General features: G+C 35.5%; 1 protein-coding gene across 1 annotated transcript in view; it reads left to right on the top strand.

The window, feature by feature from the left end:
• The window catches only part of PLPPR1 (phospholipid phosphatase related 1), a 116,629-nt gene that overhangs the window by 43,791 nt on the left and 60,072 nt on the right, over positions 1–12,766 (top strand). Inside the window, exon 2 of the mRNA XM_075210906.1 lies at positions 8,870–8,970. Within this exon, the coding sequence (XP_075067007.1) occupies positions 8,908–8,970 (63 nt within the window). The 5' untranslated portion in view covers positions 8,870–8,907. The remainder of the gene's footprint in view (positions 1–8,869; positions 8,971–12,766) is intronic.

The following is a 12,766-nucleotide window of genomic DNA, read 5'->3' as shown; positions in this document are numbered from 1 at the left end:
GCACAACTTAATTCCTCTCTCATAAATATGCTCATTTTCTCAAACTTATTCAGGTATATCTCTATAAGAACATGGGTAATGGCTAAATAACAGGCACATGATGTCACAAAACAGACACGTTTTTCCTTTGTACTAGATTTCATTGTTAAATAGCTTTTAAAGATATATAAACAAAAAGTGCTAATACTTTTGCAATTACTTTTTTCTAGTTGTCAGAATTGGCCAATCAATTTTAGATGCAGGATCATAAGTCACTTAAGTACATACTTGCTAATTTTAGAAACCTTCCTTCCGGGATATCCCGGAGAGGAGGTCATGCGATAGGAGTATGAGAGAGGCGTGGCAACACCATTACGTCACTGTCCCGCCCCTTCTGGGAAATGCTCAAATTAACGGCATTGCATAGTGGGACTTAATGACGCAATATCCAATGCAGTACTATTTACATTAGTTTTATTAGTTGAAGAAAGGTATTGCTAATTCCATAGACACCACTGTAGCTAACCAGCACCATACCGCTTCTTCCACTTCAACCATTGTTTTCAAATCCTCCACTGCTGGTTCAAGATTCGCTCAATCAAAAGATTATTAAATGGGTCAAGTTGAAGAAGCTATGTTAATGCGCTTCTGTATAATAATAACTACTAAGAGAGAAAAAATATATTACTCATTTAAATAACATTCATTTACGTTAAAATAATATATAAAACTGTAAAAGATGGCAGACTACCTAACTCCCTTGCATTCTCTTCACCCTTCCTTCCTTGGTCTCTTCTTAAGTCCAACAGTTGACTCCCTATAATTACTAAAAAAAGAGGCATCATTCATTGATAGAAGATTGGTACTACAAACTGTAGTACCAATATTTTATCAGTGGGTAATCTGGCCGCATCAAGTAGTATGCCATGCATCCGCCTGTGTACGCCTGCAGGGTAGCCATAAGGGGTGTACAGGGAGTACAGCAGTATGGGGTCCAACAGCAGAATGAGGCCCCACCAGCCCTGGGCCCAAACAAATTTATTTGCCTACACTGTTCAATGTGACTCTAGATTCCCACATCACCTACAGTAAGCATGTGGTGGCCAAAATTCTGTATTTCATGCTTTCAGTAGAAGAAATGGAGTAAGCATATATTTATTAGAAGTGCTGAATAATTCATTGGTTCATGAAACTGTAACCTCTACTCTACAAAGCAGTATCTCATTATGACAGAACTATCTTCCATGGAAATATTGTTCCAATAAAGAACACAGAAAGACACGCTGCAAAAAGTGATGTTAAATGTATGTGTTGGGTTGTTTTTCTAGTGCAGACAGAGCAGCTTCTGACTCACCACATAAATGATTACTGCCTCTAGCTGAATTCACAGAATCTATTCATTTGATCTAATTTCTGAACTTTAATGCGCTTCTCTGTGCTAGAGATCCGTAAATTAATTGCGTGACAATTAATTTCATTTGCAAAACAATTTATGAGCATTGATCAAGCAAAGATTCATTTAATTAAAGATACAAATCTTCTACAAAAGCATGTTAATTCTGACATGAATAAAATTCTTGTTTCAGAAATTCTAGGTATTCTAAGTATAAATTAACTTGATTCAAAACAACAGTTTCTGATATTAAATATTTTTTTTTATTTATTTATTTATTTATTTAAGAATTTCAAACTTCTATTGCTGCATTGGTTATGAAAATGCCTGTATGGTTTTTAAGTGTGTTTGACTAAATCAGAGAACCTACAACAACTTTTCTTTAATTAAATATTTCCATTTTTCTCCTACAACACTGGTTGGTTAAGCTTCATCTATATCTTAAATTAATCATGAGAGTCAGCTTTTTTTATTACATGTATTATTGTTGTGTGTTTTTAAGCTTTTTATTCTATTTATTATATTGGTGCATTTGGAAATGTGAGATTTATCTTGAATTGCGACTGAAATTGCAATTAGTGTTCCATAGTAGGTATAGGGTCGAGGCCCATCCTTCGGGATCTCAGAGGTGGTGGCATACGTCTTTCTGACAATGTAAATGTCGGGACTAAACCTACCAACGCAAAAATGTCGGCAGGCTAAGTGCCGACAATTGCATTGTGTGACTATTTGACAATGTTGTCAGTGTAATTGATGATATTCACAATGTCGCCAATCACATTGCTGACATTAAAAGGCCAATGTCGCTGGGTCCAGGATATAGCTACCGGGCCTGGCGGCATTGGTCATATATATCCTCACTTTAATATAAGAGAGATTGGTGAAAGATTATTTCTAATCCTGAGTTTCCATTCTTAGCCAAGAAAAGTGTTAAAGACATAGAGAAACCCTTTTTTTTGAACCTGGACCTAACATTGTTAGTGAGTTAGAAGGAGCTGGCTTGTATACGGAGAGTGATCAATGTATTTTTATGGGGTTTCATTTAATCTTTTCTACAAATATTTATCTGTTTTCTCTACATAATACTCAAAACTGGAAAAAACAAACAACCAGCATTTACACATCTGTGGTACTAAAAGAAGGGCTTGTCTGTCCTAGAAATACATTAAATAATTGAATGATTTACTGGGGGGAGCAATAGTACCTCTGGCAAAACCAAAGTAGTGAAAATCAGCTCAATTTCACAAGTGGGCAAACTAAGTAAACCAGTTGTTAAAAAAATCTTAAAGTGTTTAGAACGCATCCCATTTCTTTTTATAGGCTAATAAACAGAAATGTGTCAGACTCTCTTTTATGCTTTTGTTAGCGTATCTAGAGTATGGGAAGTCTGGTTTCTTTGGACCACCAAGGAATTGAAAGTTTCCCAATTTATGTAGCCACCAATTATGTTTGACATATATTGCTACACACACTGATTTGAGAAAGGCCATTTCAATTGTTCCTCAAGAATACTAATGTTCAATACTAGAGATCCTGAAATCTACTGTAAAAAAAAACCTTAACAAATAGTATGTAAATAGTATGACTTTTAAGTTTGAAAACTTACAGATGGTCCAAAAACATCTTGGTGTAGATTTATCAAATATAACAAAGGAAAAGTAGAAGTATTGTCCATAGCAACCAGATTATAGCTACAACTTGATTTGTTGCTATAGGCAACGCCTCAACGTTTCCTTTTTAGATGGTTTGTTAAATCTACCTTCTTGTTTTATTAAACATTGGGGCAGATTCAATTATTACAAAAATTGCTGTGTAGTGTCCCGGAACGGCGCAAACCACAGCGCAGTGATTTTTTTTTTAGTGAAAGTAAAGCTTACTTTTGCTCGTGCCCCACAAAGGTGCGAGCAAAAGTAGGCGTTACTTTTTAACCTTATAAAAAGTAATAAATTCCGTCTAGGAGGGAAATTTCAATTGGCCGTGATGTTACTGAGAACATCGCGGCCAATTGAATTTCCCTCCTAGACGGAATATTTTGCAAGATGTATCAATGCAATTTGCTGAGATTTCATATCTCAGAGACATATCCAAAAACAGAACTTATTATTTACATATCTATTTTATTACTGTTTGGTATATTTAATTTTTTTCTAAAACATGTATCACTGACTCTTTTTACATTTTACTTGACTTGGTGATCTATAGCTGAATGTAAAAGACGTGATCAATAAATGACTGCATATTCAAGATAAAATGAATTTTGCATAAGTAAAATAGCCATCTCATGCCAAACAAATAAACATAAATTATTTTTGTAGTAACAGTTTACTTATGTAACATAGATTTCTGCTTGATGTAACAGTGTTACCTTGGGAAGGGATTAGACAATTGATGTTTTTCAAAATGCATACTGCAGGGCATATTCAATTGTGCGTGGAAGGCCTCTGGTACAGGGGCATGAAGGCACTCCGTGTCACTGCAATATCACGAATTTCCCTTCGCCCACCCATAGGGTTGTGAAGGGAAATGCACAATGTTGCAGTACCTTGTTAAAAATGTGCAGCAGTATGATGCACACATTTTAGAAGCTTACTGTATTCCTTACATTCTATCAAATGCCACAATAGCTCTACTTTTTGCTACAGTGCTATCATAACTACATTGAGCGAATATTACTTCATATTGTCAATTAGGTACTGCAATATATTATTAATAGTAATAATATTAATAATAATAATAATAATAATAGCTAATATTGATTTATATGGTGTTACTCTAAAGTGCCTATATTCCATAAATTAGTTAATTGCATTAAATGGAACTGTATGTGTAGAGTGCATATTAATCAATGTGTTTAAGTTTTACATCTGTTGTGCATATATTAATGCATATTATATATATATATATATATATATTAAACTGTTGGATGCATGTAAACAGGGTATCAAAAAGGAGCTGGGTGAGTACAAAGTATCCAGGCATCTTGGGGGCCTAGTGTTGGTGATGATGATGCGGGTACACTGTTACAGCTGAGCTGTATTGTGGGTGTGGGAAAGTGACTTCGTGGACCAGTAGCTCCCTATTGGTCCACTTGGTCACACCCCTTCCTAGGCAACTCTTGCAACACCAGCATTTGCTAAAGTTGTGCGTTGAGCCCAAGAGGGTACACACTTCTGCAGGCCCTGTGTGCGCAGCTTACACTTTTAAAAAGGCTTGGGAGTAGGGGATGCAAGGGGGACAGGAAGAGTCCACACTGGTGCTCTTGGTGGCTCTCAGTTACCCTGGATGTAAGTCTAATTCATACCTTTATTTATTTAGTCCCTTCTCCACATCATTTACCATGATTTTAAGACACAGTTTTATGAGGGGGAGGGGGGGGTATATTTAAATGCAAAACACAAGATTTAAAGTGCATATTCTGCATACTGTATGTGAGAGTTAGTTCAATAAATATGTTTATTCAAATCCATTTGTATGACTAAATTGACATTGCATTAGTTGAATAACTTTATTATGGTTAATTTTACATTGCTCTGCACATTGTTGCACAATATTGTTATGTTGTAATTGAGATTTCATTTTGTTTTTAAAAGTAAGTGGCCTCTACATTCAATAACTACATAAATAGGTAATGTAATGATAACAAAAAGCAACCGAAGCATAACACTAATCACAAATAATAGCAGCTGAAAATGCAATATAGTTGCAATAATGATTGCAAATGCTAAACTTAGGACCAGGAGACAATTGAGTGCACACAGAAACACATGTATTGTGTGCAAAAGTGGTTAAAACTGGTAGACCGGAAGTTAAGAGGTCTAGTAGAGTGTGTCCTAGACCCTGTGCAGCAGCCAAAGATACCAAACTACTTTAGTTTTTATCTATGAAGCCTTAAATATAAGATACTTAAAATTCCTCTAAATTTAAAGGGGATTTATCATATCCCCTATTTCTTTTTACAGTACAAGGTTCTTCACCTAGATAGTTAAATGGTAAGCTCCAGCCAGTCCTGAGATGCAACTCCAATATTCTCAGTTCTTGGGAGACTTTGGCAGTTATATATTGACCAATTTTGCTAAAAAGCTTGAAATCTTTGAAAAATATTTTGTAAAAGGGCCCCCAAATATTGTTATTACTGCACTGACTGTGTTTCCAAGTCAGGATATATACAGGGGTTATCGAGCAGAATCAGGTGCATCTAATGGGCTTCTTATTTCTCATTTATTTTCAGGATATTTTCTAGGTTCACATTACTTAGGCTACAATAAACATTTTTTACTGTAATGCTGTAGTTCAATTTATTCAATATAGCACAGTACTACTACATGTAAATATTGTTTGTATAAAAATTCTTTTACACTATGGAAAGATTTTATATATAGTATACCTTACTTAGAACATCTGTTTTTTTCTATAACATGTATCATTGAATCTTTTTACCTTTTACTTGACTTAGTGACCTATAGATGAACGGAAAATATATGATTAACAAAATACTCTATGTTCAAGAAAAGTTTATTTAAAATTAATTTTCTCAGGCCAAACAACATAAATACTTTTTGTAATAACAGTTCAGTTATGTAATACACATGTCTGCTCTTTTGTGACACATATCAGTGGTACCTTGGTGAGGGATTAGAGAATTGATGCTTTTCAAATGTATACCGCAGCCAATCTTAGCCATTAAGTATATATCTTATAACATTTCTACTTGTAAATTTCAGACTTCTAATGCATTTGAATAAACATGCAGGTTATGTTTAATTATCTGTGCCAAAATACTCAGATAATAAATGGGGAGGGATGGTACCTGCGCTTCCCCCAGATGTGTGTGGATTGGGGGCTGCCTCCAGGAAAAAGTGAGGGGTAGGCTTCCACCCTCTAAATCGTATAGATATAAAACTGTGAATGACCTGGTGGCGCCAAAAAAACAAATAATAGTGTGTATTGGTATGATATTCACTTTATTCATGCATATAACTTCAATCATGCATAAGTTCTAATCATACAAGTGCTGATGAAAAGGTAAACAGCAATAGCATATTGTACTGATGTCACAGGTAACAAAACAGTCTGTACCATGGAAACTGTATAAGGTGTATCAGGTATATAATGGATCAAAACAAATCAAAACAAACTGTTGCCATATAGACAGTATATCCGGTGGTACCGATAAATAATCCCACTATTCCGGATTCAATCACAATACTCACAATGTCCAGGATATTCAATAGTGGTCCCGTAGGAATGTCAAAGGTGCACAGATTGGTGCCTCATATGACAAACAGCGGTGTATGAATAACGACCAAAATAGCTAACAGTGTTCCGTTGGGTATATTTCTGATCCAATACCTGGTATGTAAAGATGACAATGTTGCAGTCAGGTATATCGACAATCCTATCAACAAAACCCTTTTAGGGTGAAATGACCAATATATCGTGCCCATCGATAAAGCACCAACAGACCTCCAGTTGGAATGGATGTCCAGATATTCGGGCAGGTGCAGTATGAACCCGCCCGACCCGGGAATCTTGTTATCTTTACTGCCCTGTGCCCCGGCAATATGAAAGTGATATTAGCTGCATTATTAGGAATTCAGCTTACTCATAATAAACAGTGTATATTATTGCAAAGCTAGAGTTTCTAACATTCAAAGTGCTGCATAGCTCTTTAAACTGGCTACTCCTCTTGCCAGTGAATTCTGCCTGTGATGTCACCTGCCTCTCTATACCTCCCTAGACAGATCCAGGATCCTGAGCACACAGATCACCTTAAGATCCAGTTTCTGGGGCTCAGCAATCACTGGGAGATCCCAAAAGTCTAGGGACAGAGATCTTATCTGCCATCTAATAAAGGTTCAAGTAATACAGAGTCCTTCATGTTCAATATATGTATAAAATATTGGTGTTATTTTGAGCATGACATTAAATTATCAACATGCATGTAAACATAATCTGTTGCTTCCCCACCCTGGAATGTTAAGTCAAACTACACGTGAGCAAATCTGCTTGTACTGTCAGACAGCATGACCTCTTCTGTGAGCGCCATAAATTCTGAGTGCTATGGATGGTGGGGATATTCCATTGACCTACAGCCTGTGTATCTCCTGTGCTTTCCTTCTCTCATGCTTTACTTTACAGTGTTGTCTCCCTCTCTCTCTCCTGTATCTGCCTGCCTCCCTGAGGCCACTGTTCAAAGTGCTCAAATACTATCAGCCCTTTAAAGACATTGAATAGAGCACCTCTCTTCATTTCACTCTTTGGTAAGGAACCTTGAGAGTTATCTCTGGGGAAATATGTCTCGCTGGCCACCCACATTTGGCCGCCACTTTCTACGAGACAGATTTCAATTTTTTTTATTTATTATTGCAATAAGCAGCAATAAAAAATGATAGTTAACACTGAAATCTAGTGGGCCTATAAGGATCAAGGCATTGTACTTCTGTCAGCATATACTGTACATTAAAGTGCAGTCTATTTTGGATCGAGCTGAGAAGAGAGAGCATAATTTTTTTTGTTATTTAATTGTTAAGAGTAAATTTATTTGTTGGTTTTTGATACAACTTTAACTTTCTCAGGTATAATGGACATGGTCTTATTAGATGTATGTTTCCATTACAGACCAGTGCACCTCTTGCCCTAGGTATGGATTGTAATTGTACTACATGCTAGTGTCAGCTTTTCTTTTATACCTGATGAGGAAATAGAAAATTATTTTCACATGGCCATTTAGCGTGTCTACAACAACCTTCACATTTATGTTTAAGATGGCAAAACTATAATTTCTTACAGATTTTAGGCACTGTTTTTGCACAAGATTTGTTTCATCCAATAATTTTTAATGCACGCAGTACAATAGATAAACATTGATCAAATAAATACATAAGCAAGCACTAAGAACTAGAAGCAAAAATGGAAAAGCAACACTAGTCCAGAGATCTTAAACATGATGGAACCTAGAGGAAGTCTCCCAATGTCATACATTGCATTATTCAAATTTGCTTGACAGACATACCTGAAGACAATATGGCATTTGTTATCTGTGGGCCATTTGCCATCTGACTTATATAAACAGGCTCTATAACAACTGGTTAATACTTCTTTTTAGCACAGAGACTGCATATCCAATAATCACTAGGTAGCATGAGACAGAATATAATGAAAGAACGCTGTTTAGCCCACCCTAAATATGTCCAGAGGTGCACAGCTTTCTTTTTAAAATTAAATGCAATTAAAAAAATCACACTCAATAAAAAGAAATGTTTTTATGTGCTACATTATATTTTTAGCTAGATACTGCACACATTTTTAAAAGCAATAGAGAGGTTTTAACCAGTGATATTCTGTCTAAATTATGCCAATTTCCATTGTTTGTAAGCCTATGTACAGAACTTATCTGTAGTTTTTAGAAAGCAAAACATGACATTTATATTAAAGGCATCTTTATTGCCCTGAACTAAACCAGGTTAAAATCTGAAGTCGTTTTCTTTTCTGTTCCAGACATTTTAGGTATCAAAGACCTTTCCAGCTGAAAGGAAATGGCTTTGGAAAACAATACCCATCGCAGTTATTCAATTATACCATGCTTCATCTTTGTGGAGGTAAGTGTGACGTTTTGTATTTGAAACGGCAAGGTTGCTATAGTTACAGTTGCAGATCAGTAAACAAGTCACTTCAGAGCTCCATACCCATTGTATATCTAATGGATTTCATTGTTATTACATTGCAAGTGTCACTGAAAAATCTTAAGTAACAGCTGGAAAACAAGTGTTTTTATCAAAATATTCTCCAGTATTTATATCAATCTGTATGCAGTATAAATGAGATTTCTATTCTAACTTGCTAAATTTCATTTTCATTAAAAAGCCTAAACAGTTTAAGTTAAAGAGGCTCATTTAAAGTGAATAAGGAAACTAATTCTAAGCATTCAGTGAGACAAAGTGGTTCTGTCGATCAATAAAAGTGCAGTTACACAGAAAATCAATTGACTTAACAAAAGGAACCGCACAGATAATTAAACAACAGGCATGCACATCTGTGGCATAGTCTTTCCTAAGGACATAATTGCATGATCTTGTAAGCAAGAAAAGTGTATATTCTGCACTAGTTTCGGGAAGGTGTTGGGGTTAGTTTGTGCAATCTACATGTGTGGGACTGACAAGCCTCAGCAACAGTGGACCACTAGCATTGCGGCTATATTATATCTGGTCACATTCGACTATCCGCATTGTATATCTGTCATTTACATTTGGACTACTGCAGGAAAACAGATTTACATTGGATTTTAAAGGGGTACATAACGGATGTGGAGGTGTTTGTATCTATTTACATTTTATATAATGTTTTTATATATTATGTACAAATAGGGTAAGGTGACTCTAGCATTTGCTACTAACACTGTCAAGCCACAATGCCTATTAGGCGTAAGTATACAGACATGTATACCTGATGCAAATGCTACTTTTTTTTAGCTGTACACATCTTGAGATAACATCTTGAGATATGTCCTCCTCAAAATAAACACATAAGTACGTTTTTTTTATTACTTGTTTTTCTGTCTATGTTTGGTACATAAACACATCCAATTATAAATTAGTTTTTTTGTTGGGTCAGTTTGTACAATCTACATGCGTGGGACTAGCTGATAAGCCTCAGTGGATCATCTCTTATAGTTAACTTTTTGTCAACCTCACCATGAATTCATGTATTCATTAAATATCTGGACACATTTTGTCTATACTTTATCACTGTTTACAATGTACTCCATTCTCTCCATTTACTTTACCTGCCTTAAAGCATCTGCTGTCCTTCATATTATCTAATTTTCTGCTCTTTATGAGGAATTTCTCCTAACTAATAAATGCCTATTATGTCCTGAATAGATTTTTTTATATCAATTCAGTGCTTTGTACAAATCCACTGTATAGTGTTTGTTCTTAAAACCTTGCTTGCAAAGAGTGTTTTGAACAAGGCCATGAAAACCTAGTTAAGCATATAGCAATGAACCTCCAGCATATTTAAATATTTCATAGCACTACAATTTAGAATGACCCAGCTTCTGATTTACAAATCCAATTACAATTGTCTGTAGTAATCAATCACATTGATTGCCTAGGGTATTACATTTTAATATCTATGTGCTGCTACTTATCTTGGTTTACTTTGTAAAGCAACTCCGAAAATTCAAGTTAAACACAATAAAAAAGTGCTCACTCCTTTTTTATCTTAAAAATAGCTCTCACCATTGAATTATCAGTCCTCGTTAACAGCCATGTGCTCTGTTATTTAAGACTCAGTAATCACTTTTAATTATTGATTGCACAAGATGCACATCCTAAATAAGAGGAAAACAGATGTGTAGACTCATTGGTTTATGTATGTTCTAGGTAGTAAATCCCATACTGGATTAATTAGTGGTTTGCTTTTTTAAAATATAGGTTATCGTGTCCTGTTAATAATAATAATAATAATAATAATAATAATAATAATAATAATAATAATAAAAATAAATAATAATCATTATTATTATTATTATTATTATTATTATTATTTTTGTTACTTTCTATGTATTTATATGGCATCAAACCTATTTTGTAGTGCTTTTCAACTGGGGAGTTATTTAAGTGACATAAAATACAATAGAATTACTCTTGCAGCCTCATGTCTTACTGATTGTGCAGTATACATATAGGTGAAATATATACGCCAGGGCATAGAGACAAAAATACTGAACACATGTATATGGACAAACAGGACACATAGGTAGGAAAAATAAATACAGTCACATGCAGACAAACATTTTTAGGTTCAACCAGGACACACAGAAAAGGAAAAATGTACTTCGGAAATACAGCCAGGACAAAGATAGGGACATATTCAGTAGATAGGACAGATAGACCGAGGGATATTGGAAGGATATTAGAATAGAAAGACACAAAGACTGTACAACCATATACCTCCCAACCATCCCATTTAATTTGGACAGTCCTGATTTGAGGACTCTGTTCTGCCATTCCGATTGGGGCAGCTTTTTTTCTGCTGTTAGTTAAGTTTTTGTTGATCCTAATCAATGTGCTACTGCTGAAACTAGACTCCATGAACTGCACCAGGCTAAACTCTCTGTGGCAGAGTATACTGCTGAGCTCTAATGTTGGATTGCTAGCACCACATGGAATTCATCTACTCAGAAAGTCAGTTCCGCTGAGCAGAGGCGTTACTAGCGAGTTGTGGGTCCCCTGTACAGATAGGCAAGGAGAAGGGAACCGGGGCACCCAGACCTCTGCATCTGCCATGCAGCGGGTCCCATTATCTCCATGGGCCTGCCGCACCAATGGTAGTTCTGCCACTGCCGATGGGTTCTTTCTGAGCAAGTGAAGGATGAACTGGCCAGAGTTATGACATCCTGGTGATATTGGTAACCTACTATGCATTTGGATAGATTAGGAAGCAGTACACGTCAGTCTTTGAGCCATACAGTGTTAAAGACTCCACAATTAGACAGGCCAAGTGCCTTACCTGAACCTATGCAAATTGATGTTGTTAGGAAACCTCTCAGTATTCATGGAAAAATACAGACTTCATGCTGAGAATCTTTATTTATATTGTGGCATTATGCATTTAACCATTGCCATGACAGACTTTAAACTAGTTGTAACCAAGAAGTCCAGTCAGTAAAATTCTGCCTCACAATCACATTTTTTTCAAGGAGAAGAAGGTTCTCTGCCTCAGAAATCCCATATTTCTACCAATTACACTTTATTCTGGGACCCTTGTAATTACCAGCCTGGCCATGCTGGTGGAAATTTCATGGACATTTCCTTTGCACACAATAACCAAATTGAACCAAGGTCTAAACAAGCTCCCATAAATTTGGAGACAGTAGATGGATCTCTTTTGTCTTTTGGACCAGTGATTAATGAGCTGATGAGTGACTAATGAGTGATGGATGAGCCAAATGATTGTTGAAATCACTAAATAATGTCAATGAATTTGAAATCACTGAATAATGTAAATGAAAAACATATATACAAAATATTTGTCACAGATCAGCAGCTCAAATGTAAATGGTATTTAATAAACAACAAAATGATACATAAATACACATATCAAATAATTTGCAATCAGTGTGATACAAACATGATAAAACATGGATGTTAGCAAACCCTGTTACATGGTAAAATCAATTACTAACTCAATGTCAGGATTAAGTATAACTTAGATATAATTAATATACATAGGGAAATGTGCTAATTAGGTGCTAGAAATAAAGTGGATTGGAGAAACAGACTCGTTAGTAAAATACAGATGTACAGTCTTTGAACAGGCCAGCTGCTTGTCTGTAATGCAAATAATACAAACTCTTTATTTATATGATCTGATTCTATATCATTTGGAAGC

This window comes from Mixophyes fleayi, chromosome 1 (genome assembly GCF_038048845.1).
Source record: "Mixophyes fleayi isolate aMixFle1 chromosome 1, aMixFle1.hap1, whole genome shotgun sequence".
Taxonomy (NCBI): domain Eukaryota; kingdom Metazoa; phylum Chordata; class Amphibia; order Anura; family Limnodynastidae; genus Mixophyes; species Mixophyes fleayi.
This window is presented reverse-complemented; position numbering and strand designations above follow the sequence as displayed.